Source organism: Lentinus tigrinus (genome assembly GCF_003813185.1).
Source record: "Lentinus tigrinus ALCF2SS1-7 unplaced genomic scaffold L226scaffold_28, whole genome shotgun sequence".
Classification (NCBI taxonomy): Eukaryota; Fungi; Basidiomycota; class Agaricomycetes; order Polyporales; family Polyporaceae; genus Lentinus; species Lentinus tigrinus.
This window is the reverse complement of record NW_027137937.1, coordinates 360,876-385,699: the sequence shown is the minus strand read 5'-3', so window position 1 is coordinate 385,699 and position 24,824 is coordinate 360,876. Positions and strand designations below refer to the sequence as shown.

General features: G+C 55.2%; 11 protein-coding genes across 11 annotated transcripts; 5 read left to right on the top strand and 6 right to left on the bottom strand.

Moving 5' to 3' along the window:
• The first annotated feature begins 1,202 nt into the window (after positions 1-1,202).
• Positions 1,203-3,318, top strand: L226DRAFT_537954 (acid protease). Its single transcript, XM_067681408.1, has 10 exons — positions 1,203-1,420; positions 1,474-1,518; positions 1,578-1,715; positions 1,778-1,881; positions 1,952-2,055; positions 2,117-2,185; positions 2,250-2,296; positions 2,359-2,449; positions 2,509-2,624; positions 2,691-3,318. The coding sequence occupies exons 1-10, from the start codon at positions 1,325-1,327 to the stop codon at positions 2,940-2,942; spliced, it is 1,062 nt and encodes a 353-aa protein (XP_067532258.1). The 5' UTR covers positions 1,203-1,324; the 3' UTR covers positions 2,943-3,318.
• Positions 2,987-5,681, bottom strand: L226DRAFT_173511 (BRF1-domain-containing protein). Its single transcript, XM_067672643.1, has 8 exons — positions 5,627-5,681; positions 5,466-5,576; positions 5,340-5,406; positions 5,215-5,286; positions 4,945-5,153; positions 3,754-4,891; positions 3,632-3,681; positions 2,987-3,508 (listed from the first exon to the last, which is right to left on the bottom strand). The coding sequence occupies exons 1-8, from the start codon at positions 5,627-5,629 to the stop codon at positions 3,032-3,034; spliced, it is 2,127 nt and encodes a 708-aa protein (XP_067532257.1). The 5' UTR covers positions 5,630-5,681; the 3' UTR covers positions 2,987-3,031.
• Positions 5,682-6,087: 406 nt separating this feature from the next.
• Positions 6,088-7,253, top strand: L226DRAFT_173472 (C-factor). Its single transcript, XM_067672641.1, has 5 exons — positions 6,088-6,152; positions 6,207-6,456; positions 6,522-6,761; positions 6,815-6,884; positions 6,942-7,253. The coding sequence occupies exons 1-5, from the start codon at positions 6,115-6,117 to the stop codon at positions 7,070-7,072; spliced, it is 729 nt and encodes a 242-aa protein (XP_067532256.1). The 5' UTR covers positions 6,088-6,114; the 3' UTR covers positions 7,073-7,253.
• L226DRAFT_513064 (AAA-domain-containing protein) lies at positions 7,188-9,033 on the bottom strand. Its single transcript, XM_067678359.1, has 9 exons — positions 8,892-9,033; positions 8,798-8,820; positions 8,719-8,742; positions 8,555-8,663; positions 8,452-8,505; positions 8,013-8,391; positions 7,804-7,960; positions 7,567-7,746; positions 7,188-7,509 (listed from the first exon to the last, which is right to left on the bottom strand). The coding sequence occupies exons 1-9, from the start codon at positions 8,929-8,931 to the stop codon at positions 7,435-7,437; spliced, it is 1,041 nt and encodes a 346-aa protein (XP_067532255.1). The 5' UTR covers positions 8,932-9,033; the 3' UTR covers positions 7,188-7,434.
• An 88-nt stretch (positions 9,034-9,121) lies between these two features.
• Positions 9,122-10,244, top strand: L226DRAFT_537952 (uncharacterized protein). The gene is made up of 3 exons (XM_067681407.1): positions 9,122-9,591; positions 9,651-9,977; positions 10,032-10,244. Exons 1-3 carry the CDS (start codon positions 9,474-9,476, stop codon positions 10,037-10,039), a joined length of 453 nt encoding a protein of 150 aa, XP_067532254.1. The 5' UTR covers positions 9,122-9,473; the 3' UTR covers positions 10,040-10,244.
• A 1,042-nt stretch (positions 10,245-11,286) lies between these two features.
• L226DRAFT_173501 (uncharacterized protein) lies at positions 11,287-11,717 on the bottom strand. The gene is made up of 2 exons (XM_067672642.1): positions 11,681-11,717; positions 11,287-11,619 (listed from the first exon to the last, which is right to left on the bottom strand). The coding sequence occupies exon 2, from the start codon at positions 11,614-11,616 to the stop codon at positions 11,338-11,340; it is 279 nt and encodes a 92-aa protein (XP_067532253.1). The 5' UTR covers positions 11,617-11,619; positions 11,681-11,717; the 3' UTR covers positions 11,287-11,337.
• A 209-nt stretch (positions 11,718-11,926) lies between these two features.
• Positions 11,927-13,846, bottom strand: L226DRAFT_554423 (aspartic peptidase A1; the record flags this gene model as incomplete). The annotated part of the gene is made up of 11 exons (XM_067683000.1): positions 11,927-12,229; positions 12,284-12,328; positions 12,385-12,503; positions 12,566-12,654; positions 12,719-12,905; positions 12,967-12,992; positions 13,051-13,171; positions 13,238-13,268; positions 13,322-13,431; positions 13,497-13,524; positions 13,583-13,846. 11 exons carry the CDS (start codon positions 13,844-13,846, stop codon positions 12,038-12,040), a joined length of 1,212 nt encoding a protein of 403 aa, XP_067532252.1. The 3' UTR covers positions 11,927-12,037.
• Positions 13,847-16,495: 2,649 nt separating this feature from the next.
• On the top strand, positions 16,496-19,027 carry L226DRAFT_537947 (FMN-dependent alpha-hydroxy acid dehydrogenase). Its single transcript, XM_067681406.1, has 5 exons — positions 16,496-16,732; positions 16,914-17,038; positions 17,125-17,754; positions 17,808-18,039; positions 18,675-19,027. Exons 1-5 carry the CDS (start codon positions 16,558-16,560, stop codon positions 18,842-18,844), a joined length of 1,332 nt encoding a protein of 443 aa, XP_067532251.1. The 5' UTR covers positions 16,496-16,557; the 3' UTR covers positions 18,845-19,027.
• Positions 19,028-19,366: 339 nt separating this feature from the next.
• On the top strand, positions 19,367-20,905 carry L226DRAFT_525268 (thioredoxin reductase; the record flags this gene model as incomplete). Its single annotated transcript, XM_067678961.1, has 4 exons — positions 19,367-19,423; positions 19,480-19,615; positions 20,001-20,360; positions 20,445-20,905. 4 exons carry the CDS (start codon positions 19,367-19,369, stop codon positions 20,903-20,905), a joined length of 1,014 nt encoding a protein of 337 aa, XP_067532250.1.
• A 162-nt stretch (positions 20,906-21,067) lies between these two features.
• Positions 21,068-22,053, bottom strand: L226DRAFT_468401 (uncharacterized protein; the record flags this gene model as incomplete). Its single annotated transcript, XM_067676133.1, has 2 exons — positions 21,068-21,828; positions 21,888-22,053. The coding sequence occupies 2 exons, from the start codon at positions 22,051-22,053 to the stop codon at positions 21,068-21,070; spliced, it is 927 nt and encodes a 308-aa protein (XP_067532249.1).
• Positions 22,054-23,029: 976 nt separating this feature from the next.
• L226DRAFT_615419 (uncharacterized protein) lies at positions 23,030-24,788 on the bottom strand. Its single transcript, XM_067686768.1, has 6 exons — positions 24,331-24,788; positions 24,230-24,277; positions 23,918-24,172; positions 23,517-23,869; positions 23,401-23,460; positions 23,030-23,341 (listed from the first exon to the last, which is right to left on the bottom strand). The coding sequence occupies exons 1-6, from the start codon at positions 24,663-24,665 to the stop codon at positions 23,223-23,225; spliced, it is 1,170 nt and encodes a 389-aa protein (XP_067532248.1). The 5' UTR covers positions 24,666-24,788; the 3' UTR covers positions 23,030-23,222.
• Between the last annotated feature and the right edge of the window lie 36 nt (positions 24,789-24,824).

Sequence of the window (24,824 nt, the reverse complement as noted above, 5' to 3'; positions counted from 1 at the left end):
CGCACGCTGTGGCGGGGATTCAAAACAATGCAGGTATACGGTAAAGTGTGCGGCGGGCCCAGAAGTGCGCGGCGGGGATTCAAAATGAATTCCTGGTTGCCCGGCCCGAGAGTAGTACCCGGGGAAGCGTGCAGCAGGCCCCAAAGTAGGCAAGAGAGCGGGTACGCGCCAGCGGCCCCAGGGGGCGCGCAACCTAAAATGGGGCCATCTCTGGATATATCCACAGTACAGCCAGGATATATCCACAATGGCCTGTGGATATATCCAGAGGACCAACCTCTAGCCAGAGGCATTGATACATCGCCCGTTAGCTGTAGCTAGAGGGTCGTGATATATCAATATGACGGTATCGACTGTCGCGTTGCTCTCGACGTACTGGCCGCCCAAGCATCAGCAGTGATCTGCGAGCGCGTCTTCTCATCAAGCAAGGAGACCGACACTCTCCGGCGCAGCCGCATTGAGCCCGAGCTGATGGAAGCTCTTCAGTGCTTGAAGTACTATTACAAACAGGCCCGTTTGAACCTGACAGCGGACCTCATTGCGCGCGAGGAGGACTATACTATTGAGGGGTCCATCACCGACCATGCAGTTCAGGAGCTTCTCGCACACAAGAAGCTTCAAGAACTCGATGAACTCCTTCGAAATCGCTCGCAGGCCTCGAACTCCTCATCGACATATTAGCAATGTTAATTTAATTGTATCTACGTACATAGCTCGTTCTCGAGGCCGTGGCCCTTCCTGATATGGAGCTACTCGCGAGTCACTCGTGGGAATCGACTCGGACGACTCGAAAATTCGAGTTTTCCGTTTTCGCCAGCTCGGCTCGGCTTGGCTCACCTCGGCGCAACACTACTTGTTCGGCTGTTTGGCCACGTGGGGGTGCAGTACGGAAAAGGCATGTGAACTTCCCAAAACGGTATTGCCACGTGGGCGGCCTCGATCTGTCTCGCTTGCACGGTCACTGCAGCATCGGTGACCGCAATGACAACTTGAAGTCAATGGCTCGGAAGGTCAGCAGACCAGCTGCACCTGCAGCACTTCCCGCCATTTTGTCGCCTCAGTATCAATGTGTCAATACTGACCACGGTCCACAGCTGGACAGCTTACAGGAGCTTGTTTTTGATTGTCGAACCTGATCGCAATGCACTGCAGCGGCCGATACTGGAGACGCTGTGAAAGAGCGGGCGTGGATCTCCGCTCGAGCTCGGAGCCATGCACCGCCCAGCCGCGCATGGTCCCGCTGCCGGACGTGGACCGTATAAGAACTCCAAAGCACGAAGGCGGCTCGGTAGGTCCGAAGATTGCTGCTCAAAACAGAGCAAATATGTTGAAACTCGCTGCTCAATCCACCGTTCTCACTTTGCTTTGGGGCTGTGCCGGTAGCGCTGCCACGAACATCGTTCCGCTGCACTTGGATGCGGTAATGCCTGGATCTCTGTTCGAGATACCACAATACTGAATGGTGATATATAGGGCTTTTGGTATGGTGATTTTGTTGTCGGACCACAGAATTTCAGCGTGCGTTGATTCTTCAACTCACATCTTCTTGCAACCTCACACTAACACGTCTCCGTCAGCTCGCCGTTGACACTGGAAGCTTTGCGGTGATCATCGGCGAGGGCAAATACAAGCCCAACCCCACGTCCAAGCAAACGAACCAAGGCGAATTCATACAGTTCAACGGCGCGAGTGAAGACGGCGTCCAGATGGCAACGGTTCGTCTCAGCCAACTGCTTGCGTGTCCATACATCTCTGACTGAAGAGCGTGCCGATACAGGAAACTTTCTTCTTTGTGGAAGATGACGCTGAATTCGCTGGCGTTGCACTGAGCGACTTCTTGGTTGGCAACATTACGGACGGCGATCCGCTTGGAGGCGATGGGTATGCACTCTACGCTCTCACCCGGGGTTCTTGCTTTGTGTCGGTTGTTGATAGTTTCCCACCCTGTCAGGATCATGGGATTCAGTCCTCCAGCCTCGATGATCACCGACCCCAATGACCCGACGTTCCTCGCGGGCCAGTCTCTCGCGCAGGCTATATGCGATCAGGAAGGCAGTGCGTAGTCTCGGCCTGTTCGTCAATGTTCTTCAGACCATCTAACTTACCTGGACTGTAGTCTCGCCTTGCGAATTTGGTCTAACATTGAAGACCGACGGCACTGGGTCGCTGATATTCGGACCAATTGGTAGGCCACCTGAGCCGAAGTCATTACGGAGTGAACTCTCACTAATCTTTCTGCGTCATTTCAGATGAAACGCAGATTAAGGGTGACATCACGACCCTGCAATCCCAGCCAGTCTGTACTATATCGGACATGTACGAGGTCATGGCTCACTAATGCTGTCTCCGTGGCCGTAGGTCGACGCTTGGATCCCCCTGAACCAGACGGAGGCCGACTCCGCTATCCTAGTCATCGACGGGAAGCCCGTTACGCACATCATACCCATTTGTGAGTGTCCTGTGCAGACCTCGGAGGCCTAGGCTGATGCTGTTTGACCCTGGAATCAGTCGACAACGGTACTCCGAACATCATAGGTCCGCTGGACGTCGTCCGCTCAGCGTTGCTCTCTGTTGGGTACAACCTGTCCGAACAGACGGACTCGGACGGTATCTCCACTGTCTTCGTACGTCCCCTCTCCCACACCTCCGCGGAGATACTAGTGTTCAGACGCTCACTCGCCATTATCCAGGGAACGTACGACTGCTCGCGCCCTCCGGCGCGCTTCGGGTTCAGTTTCCCGCCTAGCACTGTGGTGCACTACATCGACGAGGGCGCGAACGTGCTGAACAAGACTGCAGACGGCAAGATCTGCACCGCGAACATCCTCGGGACGTCCACAGCGACCGCGCCGAACTGGCAGATCGGGCAGACGTGGTTCCAGGGACGATACGTGCAGCACAACCTGAATGCGAGCACGATCGCCTTCGCGGATCTTGTGTGATTGGATTTTGCATTGCGTTTGTTCTTTGCGAACGCATGCGTATGAGACGGGATAGTCAAGGCAGAAGGGATACAGTAGCTAGGCATTGATTATACTTCTTGTTCGTACACGTCCCACTCTCCGTATGCGTCGTCCTTCTCGGCATCGTCTTCGACGTCCTCTTCACCTTCCGCATCTTCCTCATCGTCGCCCTCTGGAATGTCTTCAAGCGCACGACCAGCAGTAGCTGCAGGGACACTTGCGCCGGGCACCAGACTCGCTGAGCGAGACTTCGTAGCAGGACGAGTCTGACCGACGCCGCCACCGCCCTCCTCTTCCACAATGAGCATGCCCTCGCCATCGTCCTTGTCGTCCATCGTGTACAGATGGCCCTCGTCTTCCTTGTCGTCATCGCCGGTGGGCAGCTGGAAGGAAGACCCTTCGTTCGTGAAGAGCTCCTTGAGCGCGTTGTAGTTGATTTTCTTGCTGTACTTCGGATTCTTCTTGATGAGGTTCCGCACCGACTCGGCGGCAGTGCTCCCATGGGGCGTCGACGCGTCGCGAGGTTTGTTGTTAGTTTTCCGCCGCTGTGGACAAGGACACAATCGTTAGCATTGGGAGGTGGATACAGCCACCGGAAATCAACACATGCAAATAGAGATTGCTGTGTCGAGAAAAGGGACCCAATTGTGCGAGTGCGGGATACGAACCTTGCGCGTCTTCTTTTGCTTTTCTTCATCCGCCTGTAACTCGGCTTTCGCTGCAACATACCGTTCAGCGACCGCGCAATAACGTTGCACAGTGCTTATGCACACCAGTATTTGGTGCTCACCTGCGATCGCTTCAAGGTAATCCTTGTTCATCTCGACCCAGACGCGTTCCTTGATACGCACTTCCTCCTCGGTGAGGAGGAAGCGGTCGAGTTCCTCGTCGTCGAGTCCAAGGAGCTCGTCATCGCCCTCGAATTGCTCGCGACGCCGCTGTTCTGCCTCGTCCAGCGCCGAATTGAGCAATGTACTCTGGGCACTTGTAAGGAAGTCAGAGACTTCTTGTGTCACCGCAGCGTCAACGGTCTCTTCAACGGGAGATGGTGGTTCCAGGGTAATCGATAACGCTTTATCGGGAGGAAGAGTGGGATCGATAGGTCCTTGTGAAGGGGGAGGATGCTGAGAAGGCGCAGTGTTGACGAGCGTGCGGTCGGGCTCGAATAGTGCAGGATCGATAGGACCTGTGTGCTGTGGGTACCCGTACTGCATCTCATCTCCGTCTTCGGGAAGGAATAGAGGTAGATGGTGGCTTGTGCCGGCCAGGATGCCCTGGTTCAGCAGCGTGGGATCGACGGGAGGATAGGAAGGAGGGTGAGATGGACCTGGTACGGCAGTGTAAGGGGGATAGTATTGAGGCTCTTCGGGTGGCTCTTGCTCTTCTTCATCACTCTCCTCACCCCGTTTCCGTTTCTTCTTCTTGCCCTTGCCCTTCTTCTTCCCCTTTTCGTCCGGCAGCACCCCACCGTTCTCGAGCAGCAGCCTCTCCTTCTCCTCCTTCTCCTTTCCCTTCGTATACGCGGGTGGATCCATCTCGTCTTCAAGCCAGACAGTGCGGAAGTCGGCGAGAGTGAGCGCACCACTGGGGGTCTTCCGGAACTCCTCCAGTCGCTTCTTCAGAGTCGTGTCCGCAATCTTCACTACTTGGACGATCTCCGCAACGCTCCGCCGAAAATTGTTCATACGTGCCGCGAGGAGTAGACATGCACCGCAGATCCCGGCGGGACGTCGACCCTTTGTCATCCAATCGCGGTCGAATCGCTGGACCAGCCGGACGGCGTCCATCGCGACTTGATGCGTCTCTTCACCGAACTCGAGAAGGGCAGCAAACCGGGAGATGTAGTGTGAAGGGTCGACGAGAGGTAGGCGGAGGTTGAGAGTCTGAACGAGTTGCAGGTATGTATGACCGAGCTCGAAGACGTTGACCTACGCAGAGAATCGATAAATTGCAATGGTTATTGCCCGTACACCCAACGCACCTGTAGCAAATCCGAGAAGTCGATGAGCATATAGTTCCTTGTCTCCTTCTGCCTACACGCAACGTATAGGCACACGGCAACGACGTTCATGCTTTTCCGTCCCTTTGTGAACTTATGTTCGACGGCGAGCGTGTACAATCGCGTCGCCGCGAGAGACACGGTCTCCGAGAGTCTCATTGCAGAGGCGACTTGCTGTATCTTCCGGCTCGCTGGAACAGCGGTCAAAGATACCGCGCGATAGGGGAGAGCGTGATGCTATGCTCTACTCACCATTTGCGATTGTCTGCTCCCTGCTCTCCGCGCTACCCCGGTTCCCAAACATTCCGCCCATCCGTGCTCGAGCTGTGGCAAATAAGTCTCTTCCGTGTATATCCAACACGATGAGAATGACGTACTGGCTCCCTGCGCTACGAAGCTCCCCTGCACCATCGCCGCACCCGCACTCGTCTCTCCGAACGTGACCTACAAAAAGGAGGATCTTATGAAAACGCAGATACTGTAACAGAGAATAAAGCACGCACTTCATTGACAATCGTATTCTCCTCCACTACCGTACCACACTGAACGCAAAATCCGTTTCCGGCGGCGGTATCGTACTCGATGACCGTCCCGCCACAATCCGTGCATACCGTCTGTCACAATATTAGTCCATCTATGAACGCGGCTTCATGCAAGAGCTCACCATGTCTTGCAATAGATAAACATAAAGAGACGCTAAGCCAGACAGAGAAGTGACCAAGAGGAAAGGTCGAGGAATATTGCAGGTATATTCGAGTGAGTGCTCAGCGTGGGAAGAGATTGCCAAAGCAAGACTCAGGATGGTACCTTCCTAAAGCGGAAATGATATCCTCCTCGCATTGAACCACAACTGGTAGTCAACGCTTCTTCCTTGAGCTGGTACACTGACACTGTGCATTTAAATGTCAGTATTTGTATATGGAGTACTCCGACCGGCATATGTATCACTAGCTCGCTGTTCGCCACCCGGTCGGAGTGAGTTAGCCACGGCGACCCACATGGTGACCCACACATGTCCGCTCCTCTCTCACCCCAATTGAAAATACGATTGTAATTTCCATTGAAGCTGTGCCTTCTACGACTTATAAGCTCCAGGGCGGAGAAGAGTCTAACCAACAACCTCCTACATTGCATCCTGCGGAATTGAAGAGCATGGCCGCGACGGAAGAGACCGTATGGTTTATTACTGGGTACGTGGGGGTGCACCTCTTAGCATGAAATTTCCATACTCACTTTCATGACAGAACGAGCCGCGGTATTGGTTTGGAGATGACAAGACAGCTCCTCCAGACCCCGTCTAACACAGTCGTCGCTTCATGCCGCAACCCTTCCAAGGCTGACGCCCTGCGAGCCCTTGCGGGCGTCGCCCAGGGAAAACTCCACATCGTAGCCCTTGACGTAGTTGACTTCGAGTCCATCCGGAAGTGCGCCCAGGAGGTTTCCGCGATTGTAGGAGACACTGGTATCGACTACCTCGTTAACAATGCCGGCGTCGTGAGTATCATATTCCCGGACCTTGCCATTTGAATTCTGACAGCTCTGCCTACTTGCTGGGGTAGGCTTCGGGCGGTCCAGACACGGCTTACGACATGGACATGGACGTTCTCCAACGGACCTTCCTCACCAATGTGGTCGGGCCTGCTTACATCACGCAGTGCTTCATTCCTCTCGTCGAAACGAGCCGCAGGAAGGTCGTCCTCAACATCTCAAGTGGTCTCGGAAGCAATGCGTTCAAAATACCAGGAGTGGAACATATGTTTACATCCTACGCTATATCGAAGGCTGCCATGAACATGCTAGTACGTCGCGCCTTCCAATATCATCCGAATTCACTGACACTCAGGTAAATTAGACTACCAAGCAGGCCAGGGGTAACAAGAATATCGTCGTCGTCTGCATGGAGCCTGGCTGGCTGAAGACGGGTCAGTTTTTGTTTCTTCCGCCATCCTTCGCGCTCATCCATCTTGAACCGGTATTAGAGCTCGGAGGTCCCCATGCAAAGCTGGAAGTTTCCGAAGGCGTCGAGGGCGTCCTCAAGGTGATAACCTCTGTCACGCCGGAGAACTCTGGACAGTTCATTGACTACAAAGGAGACCATTGGCCGTGGTGAAGAGCTCTTCTCGCCAGAATCCCATTTATTATGTAGTGGGGCGTTCGAATGCAGCGCTCAGCAATCAAGAGTACCTGGACCATTCTTCTATGAGTATCGACATCGCGTGGCCTCAAACTTCGTCCTGTCGAGTAGGAGATACTACGCGACGCGCCCGCGATTGTTCTGTGCAGACTGTGATCCGCGGAGGTCGAAGTATCAGCCTCAGAAAAGTACAAGTGGGATGAACATGCAATGGAGGGGTCCTACGATCTACTTGTATTAAACGTCGATAAGTTACGTGCATACATATACACCTTGTCGGTCGTGATTATCGTAACTGTGAAGCAGAGCGAGCAGTGAAAAGCACCGCATGTACCCGCTCAATCTAGAGGAAGCATACTCGTTCCATCCAGTTGGAAGAAGTCGTCCAGCGTCAGCGGTCGTAGCTTGAAGCCCTGCAACGACACGTCAACCTTTTGCAGATATGGGGAGAAGCGAATATAGACACATACCTCCTTCTGGGATTGTGAGAGCTTCTCGTGGTCGCCGTCCACTTCCCGCATGAACTCACGCATCGGACGCATGGCAGCGTTGCGGCACAGCTCCTTCAGGTCTGAACCTGATAAGCCCTCAGCTTGTTCCGCCAACATCCGGATGGAGAAGCCCTCCACAAGTAGCGTGTCCTTGAGCATCTGGAAATCATGGTATGGTTGGGCAATATCCAGATGAACCAGCCAACAAAAACATACAAGGGTGAGTATCCTTTCTCGCTGGTCGACATCCGGCAGACCGATGGAGAAGCGCTTTGGCATGCGGCGGAGGATGGCAGAGTCGATGTCATTTGGTCGATTCGTCGCGCCGAGGACCAATATCCGGTCGGTGCTAGACGTGAGGCCATCCCACAGCCTATAAAAGCGCTGAGGATATCTGCGCATGGAGTAGATATTCGGATACTCACGTCATGAACTCCGCCTTCATCATGCCTGTCACCTCGTGGTCGCCTTTCGTCCTTTCGCGCAGGAAGGAGTCTATTTCGTCAATGAACACGATACTTGGTTGCGTCTTGCGCGCCAGGGAGAATAGCCCTGCGACCAGCTTGTTCGACTCTCCGTACCACTTGTTTGTCAGTACGGACGCAGCGATATTGATGAACGTCGCTCCTGACTCCTTCGCGAGGGCCTTCGCGAGCATCGTCTTGCCGCATCCCGGGGGGCCGAACAACAGGACACCCTTGGGAGCGCCGAGAAGAGATGAAGAGGTGAAGAGGTGGGGGTAGAGCAAGGGGTATATGACGGATTCGCGGAGGGAGGAGATGATGGGGTCCAACCCGCCAATATCTTGTGGGCGCACACGACAATGAGTCGTGGAGGCAGGTGGGAAATAATTCAAGGACTCACCAGAGAAGCGTACATCGATGTCGTCGGGGTGAATAATCTCGGAGGCAATTTGGCCTAGGGACACATGTAGGGATATCTGGGTGGCAGACGCACGATGACTTACTTTCGTATTCATCCAACTTAAGATCCCTATGTCCCAGATTCTCCAAAGCTTTCAGACTCTTCTGCTTGACTTCCTTGCGCTCCACGGGGGACATGGAGTCCATAACCCACTATTCGGACATGCGGGTGAGTACGCGTTGCAGAGCATTGGAGAGGAGCACGCACTCTCAGGGTGTAATACAAGGCTACCTTTCGCGCGAAGTAAGTCATCGACATAGCATAAGAAACGACTAAAAGCACGAACTTGAGATGCAGCAAAGATAGCCACTTCACAGTTTCAGAATGAATCAGACTGTCGTCGGTGGCATTCGGCCTGAGTGGCAATTAGCCGCACTCACCATCGAATATGGCCCTCTTCGTCGATGCAGATATCGCCATTCCGTGTAAGCCTTGTGCCTGTGGTTGTGGCCGAAAGATATGGGACTTAGTGCGCCTGAGCGCAAAGTGGAAAAGACTGTGAGCAGTCGACGAAGACGGAGGAACTGAGCAAGCCGCGGAGCGCCCGTGCTCGCGTGTTTTGCCGTGATTACAACGGTCTCCCCTCCCAGCCTGAACATGTCGATGTAGGTGTAGCAAGTTCCCTGTGTACTACTGGGATACTCGCAGCCTTTAACCGTCGTCCAGCAGTGGTACATCGACATCAGTATGCGTTTGACGGTTACCTTCGAAACGCCTCCAGCTAGCCTCGAGGCCCAAGCCGCTGGGTTCTTAAACCTCCTCCTCCCTCCGTGTGCCGACAGCTGGATATCTCCGGAGTCCGCGCGGCGCCGCGTTGCTCGGGTTTGCGGTCTCCTGAGCAAATATGGAGCAACGGCCTTATCTAGAAGACGGAAGTGGGATTACTGGATATCTGGCACAAATACGACTTGGTGAGGTATAAAAGCAGACTGACACCTTGTACGTACACATGCATTCTTGCCATGCCGAGCTCTAACTCTGGTACTGTCAATTTCAACGGAGACTTCGACCTTCAGAGCTGTTCGCAGTCAACGGACGGGGATCCCACCAAATATTACAGGATCGCCACGTTGGTGATAGGTGAGTACCAGTCATGTTGCGTAATGACTGCGATTCATGCTGACGAGCTTTAACGTTAGCCGCTACTATCTGCATCATCATGGCGGTCGGATTCCTGTCTATGAGACGATCCGTGCACGTCTTAGTGGCAGCCTTGCATGCACTACGCGACAAGGAGCAACCCCACCCCAGGAAGCAGGGCGGGCGCGTTCTCGGCTCCGGCCGCTCTTCTTTCAAGAGAAGAATCCGGAAGCAGTATCGCCGGTGCAACGATGCAATGCCCGGTTTGGCTGCGTTCCTCGCCGCTCTGATGACTGGACCTCCTACAGTCAACTTAGCGGAAGTTGCTCTACCGGCCCCTGTAACGGCATCGAGTTCCCGGAGGTATAATGCGGATTCAGACTTCAGTAAGTGATGTTCGAGTCCAACCTTGGATGCGCCCGCTGAACTCATGTACGCAGCTACTTGAACGCCCCCACCCTCAGCCAGTATCTCGGTCTCTATGAAACACGAGCAGGATAATTACACTTTTCTACCCCTGCATGTTTCCCTCCAGTCTGAGTTCTCCGTGCGCGGCTTAGTGGCGATATGCGTACTTTATAGTAGGACTAAGCTTGGGGCATATGGAAGGTTCTATCTACGATAACAAGCTCGACAATGTATGCATGACCGGTTATTGTCTGCAATTCGGGCGATGTCCTGCCAGTGCGAAAACAACTGGATAAGAGTTATCTGCGGCGTACAGCCGCCGCGATGCAGTTGAGAGGTCCCCTGGTCAGACTAGCGAGCTTAGGATGATCTCCTAGTAAAAGTACTTTCAGAAAAGTGCGCCGATTGAGGTACCTATACGCACAGTCAGGAAGATGGTATCACATCTGTTCGAAGTCGAAAGCAGGGCCGACCGACTCTTCATTACAAATGTGGGGGAGATGGGAAAGCCGGCTTGTATCATCGGTCAGTCAACAGAAGTTAAGCCCACGCTCCAGATCATGAGGGCATCCCAACCATGAATGCGCAAGCACTCATCGTGCCCCTTGACGAATTCCGCAAGCTCCTCAGGTGTAAGTTCACGCTATAGTCTGGTGGTGAACGAAGTGATCAGCGAAATATTGACCTAGTACGATCGAAAGTGCGTACTCCCGCTGGAGGATACCCAGGACGTCCATGACGGTCACTGATCGGCCATGTTCCGGCTCCCAGTTGTAGTCTTCCAGGTTATAATTGTGCACGTAGCAGAAGCTGATCGAGTCGAGTGAAATTGATGTGGCGAAGCTGCGAGCCACAAGGAGTGCTGGACCAAGTACTCCCGAGCGTTGATATCCATCCGATCGACTCTGGGAAGTCGTTCGTCCTCGGAACCGTAGTCATCGTCCTAGTGATCTTCTCCCCTTCCAACCTCAGAAGCAGGAATAGGAAGAATATGGGCATCGTGTCCAACGAGAAATCCACAATCCTTCACTTCGACGCTGGGGCGGAAACCGATCCACTCGAAGACGTTGTGGGCGGTAAACTTGGTGCGGTTGCCCTCACCACGTATGTGCGCGGGCTAATCCGGCGTCGCGAGACCGGTGGTTTCCGCCTCCTGCATCCTCTCACCTGCTCGATATCAACTCAACTATGAGTAAGTCAACCACCACTGGCATCAAGACGTACAATTGTAACTTAATAGCCGTCCGCCGCAGATAGGATGCTTGCAGAAGCCGTCCCGTCGTATGCAGTCGAGCGCGATGTTCTCCAGCATATTTCGTCGTCCGACTTGTCGGCCTCTCAAGGGAGAAGTCCTATTCCGTTCTTCCAGCATGCGACCCTCCAAAAGTCGTCCGACGTGCCATTGTAGAGTGCAGCCGTAGCGAGAGAAGCCAGGTAGAACGAGGCGTGCGTTCGAAGATCGCAGTCGGGTACGTATCCTTTGATCATAAGGCGAATCTCCACTGGAAGCTGGAAGTACTTGAACGGCTTGATAGACTTCCGCGCGCCCATCGCGACTTCCAGCCAACTGACGGAATGGACGAGGGTCCGCCGGCGCCGGCCTGGCACCAGTGGCATGTTCTAGACATGTTCATAAGGTTTCATGGAAGTAGTAAACGACTACTGTAGGTTTGTCACTTACATGCGTCTAGTAGAGACTGCTTGGCGGCTTCCCAGTGGTTCAACGTTGACGCTGAGGCCCGGAGGATGGGAGGAGGTTGGCGGGGCGGTCAAAAAAGACTCGCAGGCGTCTAGTTGACAATCTGGGCCCGGGTGTCTGGTCGGTCGAATAAACCACGTTATCCGGTTCGCTCTGTACTCTAGAGTCTCGCAATCACATTCTGTGTGCTCTCTCGATAACACTACAAGCTTACACTAGTACTTCGAGGTCGGACGACTGGGCACAACGCAATGACACCTCTTGAGTCGCAGGTCACTATTCCCACCCCGGATGCCAGTACGAATCGTTGTACGAAGGACTCCAAAGCATCGATCTCCGTCAATTAGTGGTGTCGTAGGTGTGATCCGTTGTCGCGAAGCCCGCCTTGTTGTTCTCGCTGTCATAGACATGGTAGAATCGCTCAAGGAATGTCATGCCGTTGATGAAGTCGAGGCCAGAGCCTCCCAGGGCACCGAGGTCGTTGACGATGAGGTAGACGGCATCAGGCTCCCCGCCAATCGCAGTGTTGAGCTGGAACAGAGTCACATGTCAGGCTCATAGGCAAGAGACAGAAACTCGACATACAGCACGAGGCCAGATCTGGGCGTTGGCCGTGAATTCATAGGTCTCCTGTGATGCGTTGAGATCGGACCATACAAGACTCAGGTAAACGAGCAGGAGCTTACATCACCGATATGAAAGAAGAGACTCTGAAGGTTGGAATACTGGTCCGGGGCAATCTTCAGGAGACCGGTGGTGGGATCCGAAGTGGCATTCGTGGCTGCCTTGTAAACGTTGAGGGCATCTACGGTGTCGGGAATGGTCTCAGTAGGTACCGCATCTTATTGTCAGAACACTCGAGGTCACCTGTGGCCAGTAGGACGAGGGTAGTGCCGGTATCGACTATCCCAGCGGTCGAGTTGAGGATGGGCGTGTCCTTGCCATAGGTGATAGACCTATAGGTGACACAGATGACGACACTTCGTATCATGACTTGGAGATAGGACACTATGTACTCACACAAACCGGAGCGGACCCGAAAACCTCTTCTCGTTGATGCCACCGAATGTGAGCTCGCCGTTGGGGTCCGAGAGAGACGTCGTCGGTGCATACGCTATCCCGACTTCCTTGTTGGAGATGAGGCCTTGGGCGAATGCATTGTCGGTGACGGTCGGTATGCATTCACTGGTTGCCGGGATAAGAGTCCCTATGGTGACGAAGTTAGACTTTCCAGTTTATCATCCGGACAAACACGCACAGATACTTACCGCAAGTGAGATCTGTGGGACCAATTCTGCAATCGTGGGTGTGTCAGGGATGCGAATTGGCAGGATGAATTGTGAAACACCGACCCGAGGATGCCGTCGTAGCCGTCGAATCCCTTCGAAAAGAATGCGTCACCGATAGACTGATTCTCGATAACAATACCTGCGCTTGCAACATCAAGCGTCACAGTATCGTTGTACTCCTCTCCTGAGGGGTCATGATAACGAGTAAGCATGCCTCTCATAGTTCAATCCAGCATTGTCGAGGACGTACCTGAGAAGGCTCCGGATCCATAAGCGACGAACTGGAAGGGTACCTCAGTTCAATTTGATATTCCATGATACGGTGTCAACGCACCACTTTATTGCCCGTGTCATGCGCGGCCTTGGAATCTGCAGGGCGGTACGGATTCGCGAGCGATGCGCCGATCCAAGTATTGGAGCTTCCAGTGTCAATGAGGAGACTGACTGTGATGCTCCGCTTGTTACCATGATCTTTGAGGCGAATGGCAACGAGCGGTCGGAGCACTCACACTCCTGAGGCGGTTGACCAACACCGATCTACGTAACGCCTTCAGTGCCTGGGACTGTAGACATTGGAGTGAGGCAGACGACATACCGTGGTGACATACGTCACGACCACGTTGGTCGCGGGGACAGTTGCTTTCGAACTGGGGTCGTACTTCCCCTCAGCGCGGTCACGAAGTGCCCTTGCGCGCGCCTGATCGATCTCAAGCAGCTTCGCAGTGCCCGTCATGTTCACGCGTTTGGCAACGGGAAGTGAGATCAAAGTAGCATCCTTGCGAACGACGGATGCCTTTATAGAGAGGGGAAGGGTCAAGGCAATGACAATAAGCGAGAGAAGACGCAGTTTGGCGAGCATTGTGTGGAGGGGTCGACGTCAGAAGGTTGGTGGGCTGTGAGGACGGCACAAGCGAGAGGACCGGAGAGCCCTTGTGGTTGGAGACGGCGGGTACCACCGTTTAAGTAGTTGTCGGTGGGCGGTACGATTGCAGCTGGTTGATCGAACCCGTTGTCTCAGCACATCACGAGAAGAATTGCTGTCGCACAAAGTGTTGACGTGCGTCGGCGAGTCGCATGCATGCACGCAGCTTCGGGACATATAGGTTACATTTTGAGAATGACAGATTCCGGGGCTACTGTTGATAGGATGCGTCATGAGCCTATTCCCATGCCAGTCAAGGATGCGTTAAGAGATGCTTACCGAGGGGGCATCGATGGCCGGGTCCAAGCACAAGTCGGCCTGGGATAGACATAACGACTGCCCGCTGGCTGCGACAGAGGAACACTTTCGGAAGAATGATATCATCCCGTGACAAGCAAACTTCCGGTCTTCTGAAAGATGACAGACATGCGTTAGAACTTTTGCGAACATGATTGGTAAGAATACTCACTCGGAGGTGGTAGCTCGAACGCGCCTTCTCATTTTGGAAGTGAAAGTGCAATCTGGAAGAGCTTCGCGGGAGGAGGAGCCCAGAGCTAGCTCCGAAGTCAGTCCATGTCGTACACGCGTCGTTCGAAGGCCACGGAGCAAGTATCAGCTGAGCATTCGTGACCAGCATGATTGTTGTAGCGAAGCATTTGCCTCATTGAACGGAGAACATACGAGCGTGAATGAATAACGACACTACTTAGAACAGTAGCCGAAGAGGAACCTCTTCAAACATAAGACGGGCTCGAGCCGGACTTGGGAGGGCGCTCTGATCTAGCCGAAAAAATCCTTTGAGGACGTGGTCTGCTTTCATTGCTGCTTTGTCGCCTGGCGCAGCAGGACTTCCTCGAAAATATGCACAACAAGCATACAGCAACAGCGAGTAGCGCTATTGCGAGAGACAGGAGTAAGCCAAAGTAAAGCTATGCACTGAAGAGAGCAGCGACGTTAATAGACGTACCTATTCCCCCGCAGATGCTTGCGATCAACTCTGGTGAGAGACCGGCAGTTTCGACGACCTCCGACGATGTTGGACGAGGAGCGGGTGCCATCACTAGCGTTCAACTTCCTTGTCTGAGCATAACGTAGGCTTGGCTTGAAGAAAAAACCGTTCCCAGACTCACCACTGTTTGAGACCTATGTTGGTACGTTGGCTGACCGGCTGAGTCTTTGCAAGCACTTTATGAGTGTTCTCTATTCGTATCATACCGGTGCGAACGGGTCATTGTGCCAACGGTTACTAATAAATGCTGGATATCTGACCGTCCGCTGTTTCAAGATGCTCTCGCGATCGACGGTGCCGTGTGCTTCGTGAACGCTAAAAACTGCCATTGAGGATACCTAGACGAGTGAAGAATGGCATGGATATATCAGAGATAGAGCGAGCACTACTGCGCAGTGCTTACAGGAAATGGCATGCATAGCGCAAGGCGGTAAACCTTAACTTGAAGGCCACGGGCAAAACCGGGAGAAGATACATAGATGTCAGCACTGGAGCAGGATGCGGCTGCGTCAAGTCGCAAGGCGGGTCAGATATCTGGATAGAACACGGTATCACCGCGTTCGCGTCCTGTGCACGAAGGGAGATGCATTGATGGGCGTTTTGTGAAGTCCAAAGAAGTGACGGTGAAGTACGATTTATCCAGCCACACAGTGAAGGAGCACAGCGCTCCTATGTCGGTAATGAGGAAGTATGGGTGGTTCGCCAGGCATCTGACGTGTCCGATGGGCTGAACGCTCAATTTGCGCGTTTGTAACAAATTCCTGGAGGTTGGACTTGCAGAGTTCCTGTCCGATTGTTCGGGTTGTAACTATGCAGGAAACCAGTCATGGGCACGATGTAGTGAGGAGTTCAAGTTAACCTCCAGTGTTCTGTTGCCGCGCTCGGACGTCACGTCTATAAGCGCCCCATTGTCTCGGACCCCAGCCACCTTACGGACTGTCACCTCATGTCGGAGGCTACGTTGATGTAACTACTTGTCTGCACCATTCGTGGTACTACCCCCTCATCGCAAGAAGTACGAATCCGGAGTGAACATGTCGGCATCAATGTCTAACATCTGCAACGGCGTAGTACGTGGTACTTGATAATGTTTTGCTCGGTCACGATAGCTGAAGCCGGCGGGGACGCCATACTTCGTGTTGGTGTTCAGACTGGTAGATCGTGGACATTTTATATGTCGAGAACGTCTTCGGACCAATGAGAAGATCGCAGGACCTCAATTGCGGCGTCGCCGTAGGATGAATCCTGCTCCGTTAGCTCGTTCATCCCCAGCTCATGGGAACCCGTACTCGTGACCCTCAGCAATCTCACCTCAATCACCGCATCATACCACATCTCAGGACAGCTGAAGACAGTTCATCCCGTAATTCCTTGCGCGCAGCAAGGCCATTCTCTATCTCTCAACTCTCCCTGACCCAAAGGGGAGGAAGAACTCCTAGATTGCCGGACGCGCGGGAGGATCATCCCAATACAGTCGAGAAGACCGACCGTTGGCAACTATAGCCTGCTTTGTGGTCCAGTAGCTTCCAGTAGCCGCTGAGCTTGCTGAGGTCAAAGAGCTTCAGTGTACGCCGCCTCCGTTCTTCTCTCTCACGTCCCTCACCCTTTCCCCTCCCACTCCAGCGCAAGCAATATCGTCATGTCCACATCGCCCAACGTGTCTGGGGAGACGGAGAAGAGCTATGGGAGCGCCCCTGGGAAGTGGTCTGCGTACATGCGCGATCTATTCAGGACGAGGCAGCCACCCCCGCTTGGCTCAGTGGACCCAGATAAGATCGAGGCAGCTGCCCGCGAGAAACTCAAGGACAGCCCAGGTGCGTTTTGCGTTCATGCTTGCCCCGTTAGCTGCGAGCCCCATTCAATGACCCACGTGTATAACTGTTGGGTCGATTGTCCCGCGTTGCGTCGATCATCCTTCGAGATGTGTCGGAAGTGGGTGCTCGGGGATAGCGACTCGGAACGCAACAACCTGGCGCTCACAGGATCCCACCACAGGTTCCTTCAACTTCGTCTTTGGGTACGCGGGAACGGGCGAGACGTACCGCGCGAACCGGCGCGCGTTCACGAAGTGGCAAATTGTCCCGCGGATGCTGCGCGACGCCACGCACCGTAATCTAGAGGTACGCGACGCGCTGCTTGAGCCAATCTGTGATCGCGCACTGGCGTAACACAGACCACGCGACTAGTACTAACGAGGTTTGTGCAGACGACAATATTCGGCGTAACACACCCTTCTCCGCTCATCATCGCCCCGATCGGGTGTCAAGCCCTCGTCCACGCTGATGGCGAGCTCGCGACTGCTCGCGCTGCAAATGCACTTGGGATCCCTATGATCCTCAGCGGGGCCGCCTCGCAGTCGCTCGAATCCGTTGCCCAGGCGAATGCTAACGGGACGCGCTGGTTCCAGCTATACTGGCCGTTGAACAACGATATCACGCTCTCGATGCTCGGCCGTGCGAAGTCCCAGGGGTACAAGGCGCTGGTCGTTACCGTCGACACGATGGCAATCGGGTGGCGACCGCACGATATCGACTCGTCCTTCCTGCCGTTTATACACAGCGTCGGGATCCAGGTCGCGCTGTCGGACCCAGCGTTCATGAAGACGCTCGGACTGGAGCCGCATACAGAGAAGGACTTCCCGGCCTTCCCGTACAACCCGAAGGAGTATGACAGGCTTGTCAAGGAGGGGGACGAGAAGACGAAGCAGCTCATGCACCTCGCGATGGCGTGGGGGAAGGAGGCGGTCAATGGCGTCTTCAGGACGTGGGAAGACGTGCGCTTCCTCCGGCAGCACTGGGAGGGCCCGTTGATCGTGAAGGGTATCATGACCGCCGAGGTATGTGATCGTGTCCGCGTCCCGTTTCGGTCGGCTTACTTGCTCTCTCTAAGGATGCGGAAACTGCGATCGACGAGGGCGTCGACGGGATCATCGTCTCGAACCACGGCGGTCGACAGATCGACGGATCAATATCCGCGCTGTTCGCGTTGGAGCGTATCATGCAGTCTTCCAAAGTCAAGGAAGCTCAGGCCAGCGGAAAATTCACTATCCTGTTCGACTCCGGAGTCCGGTCTGGCTCGGACATGTTTCGCGCGATCGCTCTTGGAGCGCAGGGCGTCCTCCGTGAGTATACTCCATCTGTTTGCGTAGTTCCTTGCGACTGCGAGCCTCGGCGCAGTGGACAACTCGTGAGCATGGGGCCCTCCCGCCTCAAAGTTCGGGTCCTGCCATTCGGAAGCCTTGCTGAAACATCGGGGCGTGTATGCTCCGAGAGCGGAGCAATGTCTTGTGCGTACTTATGACACAGTGACAAGCCGGGCTCGTTGCTGCATGTACATCGACGAGCCTGACTTGGAACTCGTGCGCTGGCTTCGAGTCTGAGGGCATATCATTACCTCTTCCCTTGCCCGGGCCTGATAGTAAGTTGTACACTATCACGGAAGACAGCTGGCCGTGAGGTTGTGACCAAATGGTCCCGTGGCTCACTATCGGGAACGAAGCTTCAGAATAATCGGAGCCAAGAGGCGTGGCTGTTCTCGTTGAGGATGTTGAGCCTACTCGAGCAAGGAGGGATGACGCGCATGCTGCGGGCGCTATGCAACAGCAGTCGCAGCGAAGAGCCCATATCCTTATCCAACCTTCGCAACTCGGGCTGCAAGGTCGTACAATGCGTTTGGCAAACTTGTTCCCGGCTTTGACCGTAACGACGAGACTTGCATTCCAGTTCCTACGTGCCGCTAACTGACGCATGATCACAGTTGGTCGCAGTTACATTTACGGGCTTGCACTCGCTGGCCAAGCAGGCGTCGAATCGGTTATCAAGACGATCCTTGCAGATTTTGAGCTGACGCTCGGTCTGGCTGGTCACAAGACTATCGCAGACATCCACGGGAAGGCGGGGGAGGTCACGATAAAGGTCACGGATTAGGCACAGTTCTGCTTGTTGTACAGGCTTCCATGCACGAAACGTCGAGAGGGAAGGCTCCGATTGGCCACGGATAGAAGGACGGAGATAGAGCTCGTGTATTCGCATTGGACACGCTCTGATTGCGTGTTGTAGCACGTCAACATCGCCTCCCGTCGACATTTGGAATTTATTGTGATGCTAGCAAAGTCTCTGTCAGCGGCCGCAAACTCGACCTTCGGGAGTGGTTGGCACTTTGTTGTCGAACATGTGCAGGTAGTTTGGCACCGCTGTCTGGTGTACTCGCGAATAGAACGCGAGTTCTTAATCAGCGTGACTTGTAAGTGCTGTCACGTGACCTGGGGATTCCCGCTTAGTTAAGTCTTTAGAGGCTTGTGCCGTGACCGCGACGGTGCGCGGGCTATAAGTTTCGCACTCTTCGACAAGCTGAGGCCCTCCAGTACCCCCTTCCGCGCTCTCTTCAGAGCCATTCCCCTCGCTGCCTCCGCAAAGTTCTCCTCTCTTCCTCATCCCCCGACGCCCAAAATGGCCCCCACGAACGCACCGACGGTTCCCCAGAGCAGCAAGATGCACTCCAAAGTAGTGCGTGCAATCCCCATGTTTCCACTTGACCTTAGGCTGAGATGTGCGCGATGTAGGTGATCATCGGCTCGGGACCTGCAGGACACACGGCAGCCATCTACCTTGCCCGTGCCAACCTCAACCCCGTCCTCTTCGAGGGTTTCATGGCCAACGGCTTCGCGGCTGGTGGACAGCTCACGACGACAACTGATGGTGAGTATCACACATCTCATCTTCCTATCTTCTCTGGGTGGTGAGAGGCATTGGAGTGCATAAGACCATACCACCCGCTACTGGCTACTGGGGTAGCGCCAATTCGCTGTCTTGCCCACAACCTCGGTTGATACAAGGCTGGCATAGAGATATGCACACATCGCGAGTAGTTGCCGGCTACCCCGCGCGACAACGCTTCAAGCGTGTGTGCTCGTCGTCTTCAGCGTTCAGAAGCACCTGGTGCCATGGAAGCTGCCGTACACGTACATCTATCCGCTCGAAGCGAAGACGCGCCTCGGTTGTGCCTACTACCGTCCAACTTGTCCATTCTAACTATGTCTCATTTTGCTGGAGTATGGTTGACTAACCTCTTTGTTCTTTATAGTCGAGAACTTCCCCGGTTTCCCCTCTGGCATCCTTGGTCCTGAGCTCATGGACAAGTTCCGCGCTCAGTCCCTCCGCTTCGGCACGAAGATCATTACCGAGACCGTGTCAAAAGTCGACCTCTCCGCACGTCCATTCCGTTACTGGCGCGAGTTCCAGGAGGACCAGGAGCCCGAAACCGCCGACACGCTGATTATCGCCACCGGTGCCTCCGCAAAGCGGTTACACCTCAAGGGCGAGGACATTTACTGGCAGAGCGGTATCTCCGCCTGTGCAGTCTGCGACGGCGCTGTTCCTATCTTCAGGAATAAGCCATTGGCGGTGATCGGTGGTGGTGATTCTGCGGCGGAGGAGGCGACCTGTGAGTGCATACCCCACCAGTCAAGTTATCGGATCTGTTCCTGACACATTCCGTGTCCCCGTTATTCCTCCCCCCCATCTACAGACCTCACGAAGTACGGCTCGCACGTCTACGTCCTCGTCCGTCGTGGCGAGCTTCGCGCCTCCAAGATCATGGCAAAACGTCTCATGTCCCACCCGAAGATCACCATCCTCTGGAACACTGTCGCTGTTGAGTGCCAGGGCGACGGCGACCTGCTGAACAACCTCCGCATCCGCAACGTCCTCACTGGCGAGGAGAAGGACCTCCCCGTCAACGGTCTCTTCTACGCCATCGGCCACGAGCCCGCCACCCAGCTCGTCCGCAACCAGCTCCAGACCGACCCCGACGGCTACATCGTCACCGTCCCTGGTACGACGCAGACAAGCGTCAAGGGTGTCTTCGCCGCTGGTGACGTCCAGGACAAGCGTTACCGCCAGGCGATCACGTCTGCGGGCAGCGGCTGCATGGCGGCGCTCGAGGCGGAACGCTTGATCGCCGAGGAGGAGGAAGGCATCGAGGACTGAGTTGCCTCCCATGTTCTCATGCTTTCGTGCTAGTCCCCATTGCTTTGTTGGGTAGTCCGATTTAGAGACAGATAAGTAGTTAATAGGGTGATCTGTGCTATTAGATTGTATATATTGTGCGCGGGTACAGCGTAACCTGCTCGTTCCACCCAACACATACCCTCATCTATAGCGGGCCCTCGAACTCGAACTCGAACTGGAATGTGAACTCGCCTTCGACCGCGCATCCCACCTGGCCATGTCGACGCCACGGTCGTAGTGCGTCTTGTCCTCCCGAAAGACAGCGCTCGATGGCGCCCTCGCGAACCCCGGCCGAGCAACAGGCCTCAACGCGCCCATCGCCCGCATGAGCACCTCCGCATCCGCACGCACATCGTCCGCGTTCAGTCGATACCTCTTCGGCATAATGCCCTTCCCGAACGTCCGCGTGACGTGGTTCGCACACAGCAGCGCGACGAAGATGTTCACGATGTGCAGCGGGATGAGCGCAAAGACCGTGCTCCACACCGTAGCGAGGGTCTCCCGCTCGAACCGCCACAGCGGCCCCTTGCAGCCAGGGAGCGGAGTGCGCGGGTAGCACCGCGCGCTGGGGACGGCCTCGTGAAGTGCATTGGCGAAGCCGCAGCATTCGAGTGCGTCTTGGATGACAAGCCGCCCTAAGGGCGTGTACCACTCGCTCCAAGCGCGCGAGAGCTTGCGGTCGAGGGAGAAGGAGTACCGTTTGTACGAAGGGTAGCCGATGGCAAGGAGGGAGAAGAGCGCGGGCCAGAGAAGGAGGGCGTAGATTGCGAGGAGGGGGCGCGAGTTGAGGAGCGTTCCGGAAAGCCCGACGAGGAAGGTGAGGAGGAGGATCGAGGATGCGAGCGTGAGGAGGACGAGGAGGTCGTAGTCGGCAACGTACATCACGTCTGCGCCTGGCCAGGCTATATAGTAGGTAGGGGGCGTCAGTACGGCATAGGAGTAGTGGGAACTGGATATGTACCTCGGAAGAACGTCAGCACAGCACAGACGAGCCCCGCCGTGCCATACACGAACACCGTGCACACCGACGTGATGAGGCACCATTTGTGCAGCGTCCACCGGTCGACGCGCTCGATCACGATGTCCTCTCCTTCCTCCAGGATTGTCGGCGCGCGCACGTCCGACATTGTCAGTCCCCGCATTGCCCGCGGACGCGGGAACTTCTGCGTGAACTTATCCGTGGTGCTGAACTTGGAAACCAGCAGAGGCCGTTTGTCCTTGATCGCCGCCGGGACACGCCGGCTGGTGGAAGGAGGAGGGCCTGAGCGGGTGCTGACGGGATGAGTGCGCGTGTGCGAGACGGCTTTGCTGTCTTCCGACGTGTAGGAATATGTGGACGTCTCGGATTCCGTGCGCGGGGCGGTAGGAGGACGCTCGCGGGAAGAGGGCATGCGCGAGAAGTAGCTTAGGCTTCTGCCCAGAGTCCCCAAACCCAATGGATATTTTGGGGTAGGCAATCGGGACTGCTTCGAGACATCAGAGGCTCCGCGCTCAGGCTGGGGACGGTGTCCAGTACGGTGTTCGTCGCCACTGACGCAGGCGGATGAAGGCGGCGGGGATCTTCGAGGCTCCTCGGGTTCGGAGCCGTCGAGGAGATGCGACAGGCCTTCGGATAAATCACGGCTCTCCTTCCTCTGTCGATGGCCTTCAAATGGCAGCTCTGGAAGAGGCTTGAATTTCCCCCCTGTGCGTACTGAGACCCGGGACTTGCGTATGAGCAGGACCGTCGGCTCAATACGCTCGGCATCATCGGTGTCTTCGACCTGGAGCCTGATTGTGCGGTCTGTACGTTCGCTGTGCTGGCTCTCGCTTGGGGAGACGCGCCGTCTCAGACCAGAGTGGAGAGATGCGCCATCTGCGTTGGGCCGTGGGCTGAATGCGCCAGAGCGGTGACGTATGGTTGATCGACTCGGACTACCTGGGACGGCGGAGGATGTTGAGGGGATGCGGCGGAACATGGCGGTCTGAAGGGAAAAGGAGTGTCAGCCTCTGCAGTGAGAGTGATCAGGATGTGACTTGAGAGGTTACAATCTAGTCCAGTCAGCCTCTTCGGGACCCGCATCCGGGACCGGCTTACCGCAGGTGAACAGTGCTTGTGAACGTGGGTAGGGGATGAAAATACGATGGCATACGCTACTAGCAAAAAGACAGCCTATGTGAGATGCATGCAGATGTGACGAGTAACGCGAGTCAATGTCCTTCTGGGGGTAGTCCGAATCACGAAGAGGAGAGAATAAACAATCCAAACGAAAGTACGAATCTGGAGAAGCACGGCATAGCACAACCGGGATGTTTCTCAGACAGAGTTGAGGGGCAACTCGATGGGACACCCGGCGTCGTTCACCTGTGTTGACGTGCTATGGGTGCCAGCGAGACCGGCAATGTTCATGTCAAGTATCAGACGAAACTGGACCGCTACAAATATAAAGAAGAGTTGAGTGACGCAACTCGAATGGGATGAGACGGCTACGCACCCGGTCGCTCATTGTTAGTATAGAGAGCCTTGTTCCGACAGCCGTTGTACCAGTTACTCCCTGCGCCGCGATATGAGCACTCAGCCCTGACGAAGAAGGGGGTGAAAGAAGCGTACAAGTAGCGTCAGAGTCGTTGACAGCAGCGTACGTGAAGTTGAGGTTGAGGTTGATGACGGGGAACGACTTCGCGGGAATGGTGACATGGCCTGTGTCCCCAGTTGCGACTTGCCGCTGTGTGTTTAAATCGAACACGGTTCCGTGGATGTTCTTGAACGTCAGAGGCAGAAAGTTTGAGCCGGTGTCAGCCTGCAGCTTCATCAACCCCGGGAAGGAGAAGTTAGCTGGTGACCGGCTGAACTCGGCGGGGATGGTCTTGTTAAAGGGGTTAGTGGCTGGGGAGAGAGGTTCAGACTGATTTGTGCTGAATGAAGGTACTCGGGGGATGGTGAACGCGAGGATGATGGCGATGCTACAAGAACGTCAATAAAAGGCTTAGAGTTGAAACAGAAAGACGTACGCTGCACATAGGGCGAAGACGAACCAAGCGGTGAATCTGCGGGTGAAGTACTTGCCACAGAGGCCGGTCTCCCCTCGTCTCCACATCTTCCACTTCGTCGCCATATCCTCCATCTTCTCCTGCCGGTGCGCCTTCTTCGACATACCCCGCAGTTCTTCCGCCTTCCACTCGGGGCCAAGTGCGGGGACGGTCACCATCTCTACATTCCCACCCGCGGGCTGATCGCCAGCAACGGATGCTGAGTCTCTGGCAAGCCTGGTGCAATGTACTTCAGGATACACATGCGGTCACCATATTACAGCATATACTCACCCAGTAGTTCCGGGAGTGTACGGTGTTGGCGAAGGCACTTGGCGGTAACTTCTACCGCATGAGCACGATCATACACAGACATCAGGTGCAGCCAGGCGTACCCAGAGTCTCCCATCCCAAACGCCGTCGAGTACCGTGGTCCCGCATTGTTGAAATCCGCATACACATCCCATGGTGCCTCCTCATCCCCACCCTTCACTGGCTCCGTGCGCCCCGCGTCGAAGTACGAGCCCTGGTTGTAGCCCGCAGTCTGCGTGTCAAATGCATCCGCACGTGAGTAGCGGTTGCCTGCGCCGGCAGCGCCGTAGAAGGACGATGTCGAGTCCACTCGAGGACGTGCTGCGCCCGGTGGGAGATTGAAGTCGGTGTTGAGGGCGTCGCCTGAACGGCGTCCTCCGTAGAAGGACGAGACGGTCGACTTGCGATCGTAATCCATGCCAGTCAGACCCTAGTCGTCGAACGCAGTCAGCGAGAAAGTCAAAGGAGGGTGGCCCGAAGTCGGGGAGAACGGGGAGTAAAGCGATGGAGACGACGAGAACAGGCCTGTGAGCGTCGGCCTCGATCAAGACGTGACGGGCGCTTCCATGCCTCGGTG

What these genes read in the sequence shown, in the direction of transcription:
- L226DRAFT_537954 (XM_067681408.1), top strand. Translation starts at nt 1,325, where the DNA reads ATGTTGAAACTCGCTGCTCAATCCACCGTTCTCACTTTGCTTTGGGGC. An exon ending in ACGGCGTCCAGATGGCAACG is followed by an intron (nt 1,716 to 1,777) that starts GTTCGTCTCAGC and finishes GTGCCGATACAG; the next exon opens with GAAACTTTCTTCTTTGTGGA. An exon ending in GATCCGCTTGGAGGCGATGG is followed by an intron (nt 1,882 to 1,951) that starts GTATGCACTCTA and finishes CCACCCTGTCAG; the next exon opens with GATCATGGGATTCAGTCCTC.
- L226DRAFT_173511 (XM_067672643.1), bottom strand. An exon ending in CTTCGTAGCGCAGGGAGCCA is followed by an intron (nt 5,287 to 5,339) that starts GTACGTCATTCT and finishes TATTTGCCACAG; the next exon opens with CTCGAGCACGGATGGGCGGA. An exon ending in GGAGCAGACAATCGCAAATG is followed by an intron (nt 5,154 to 5,214) that starts GTGAGTAGAGCA and finishes CCGCTGTTCCAG; the next exon opens with CGAGCCGGAAGATACAGCAA.
- L226DRAFT_173472 (XM_067672641.1), top strand. Translation starts at nt 6,115, where the DNA reads ATGGCCGCGACGGAAGAGACCGTATGGTTTATTACTGG. An exon ending in TCGTTAACAATGCCGGCGTC is followed by an intron (nt 6,457 to 6,521) that starts GTGAGTATCATA and finishes TTGCTGGGGTAG; the next exon opens with GCTTCGGGCGGTCCAGACAC. An exon ending in GCCTGGCTGGCTGAAGACGG is followed by an intron (nt 6,885 to 6,941) that starts GTCAGTTTTTGT and finishes AACCGGTATTAG; the next exon opens with AGCTCGGAGGTCCCCATGCA.
- L226DRAFT_513064 (XM_067678359.1), bottom strand. Translation starts at nt 8,931, where the DNA reads ATGGCGATATCTGCATCGACGAAGAGGGCCATATTCGATG. An exon ending in ATGAAGGCGGAGTTCATGAC is followed by an intron (nt 7,961 to 8,012) that starts GTGAGTATCCGA and finishes GCGCTTTTATAG; the next exon opens with GCTGTGGGATGGCCTCACGT. An exon ending in GAGAAAGGATACTCACCCTT is followed by an intron (nt 7,747 to 7,803) that starts GTATGTTTTTGT and finishes CATGATTTCCAG; the next exon opens with ATGCTCAAGGACACGCTACT.
- L226DRAFT_537952 (XM_067681407.1), top strand. Translation starts at nt 9,474, where the DNA reads ATGCCGAGCTCTAACTCTGGTACTGTCAATTTCAACGGAGACTTCGAC. An exon ending in GATCGCCACGTTGGTGATAG is followed by an intron (nt 9,592 to 9,650) that starts GTGAGTACCAGT and finishes CTTTAACGTTAG; the next exon opens with CCGCTACTATCTGCATCATC.
- L226DRAFT_173501 (XM_067672642.1), bottom strand. Translation starts at nt 11,616, where the DNA reads ATGCCACTGGTGCCAGGCCGGCGCCGGCGGACCCTCGTCCATTCCGTC.
- L226DRAFT_537947 (XM_067681406.1), top strand. Translation starts at nt 16,558, where the DNA reads ATGTCCACATCGCCCAACGTGTCTGGGGAGACGGAGAAGAGCTATGGG. An exon ending in GAAACTCAAGGACAGCCCAG is followed by an intron (nt 16,733 to 16,913) that starts GTGCGTTTTGCG and finishes ATCCCACCACAG; the next exon opens with GTTCCTTCAACTTCGTCTTT. An exon ending in AGGGTATCATGACCGCCGAG is followed by an intron (nt 17,755 to 17,807) that starts GTATGTGATCGT and finishes GCTCTCTCTAAG; the next exon opens with GATGCGGAAACTGCGATCGA.
- L226DRAFT_615419 (XM_067686768.1), bottom strand. Translation starts at nt 24,665, where the DNA reads ATGGATTACGATCGCAAGTCGACCGTCTCGTCCTTCTACGGAGGACGC. An exon ending in TTTGGGATGGGAGACTCTGG is followed by an intron (nt 24,278 to 24,330) that starts GTACGCCTGGCT and finishes ATGCGGTAGAAG; the next exon opens with TTACCGCCAAGTGCCTTCGC. An exon ending in CAACGACTCTGACGCTACTT is followed by an intron (nt 23,461 to 23,516) that starts GTACGCTTCTTT and finishes ATCGCGGCGCAG; the next exon opens with GGAGTAACTGGTACAACGGC.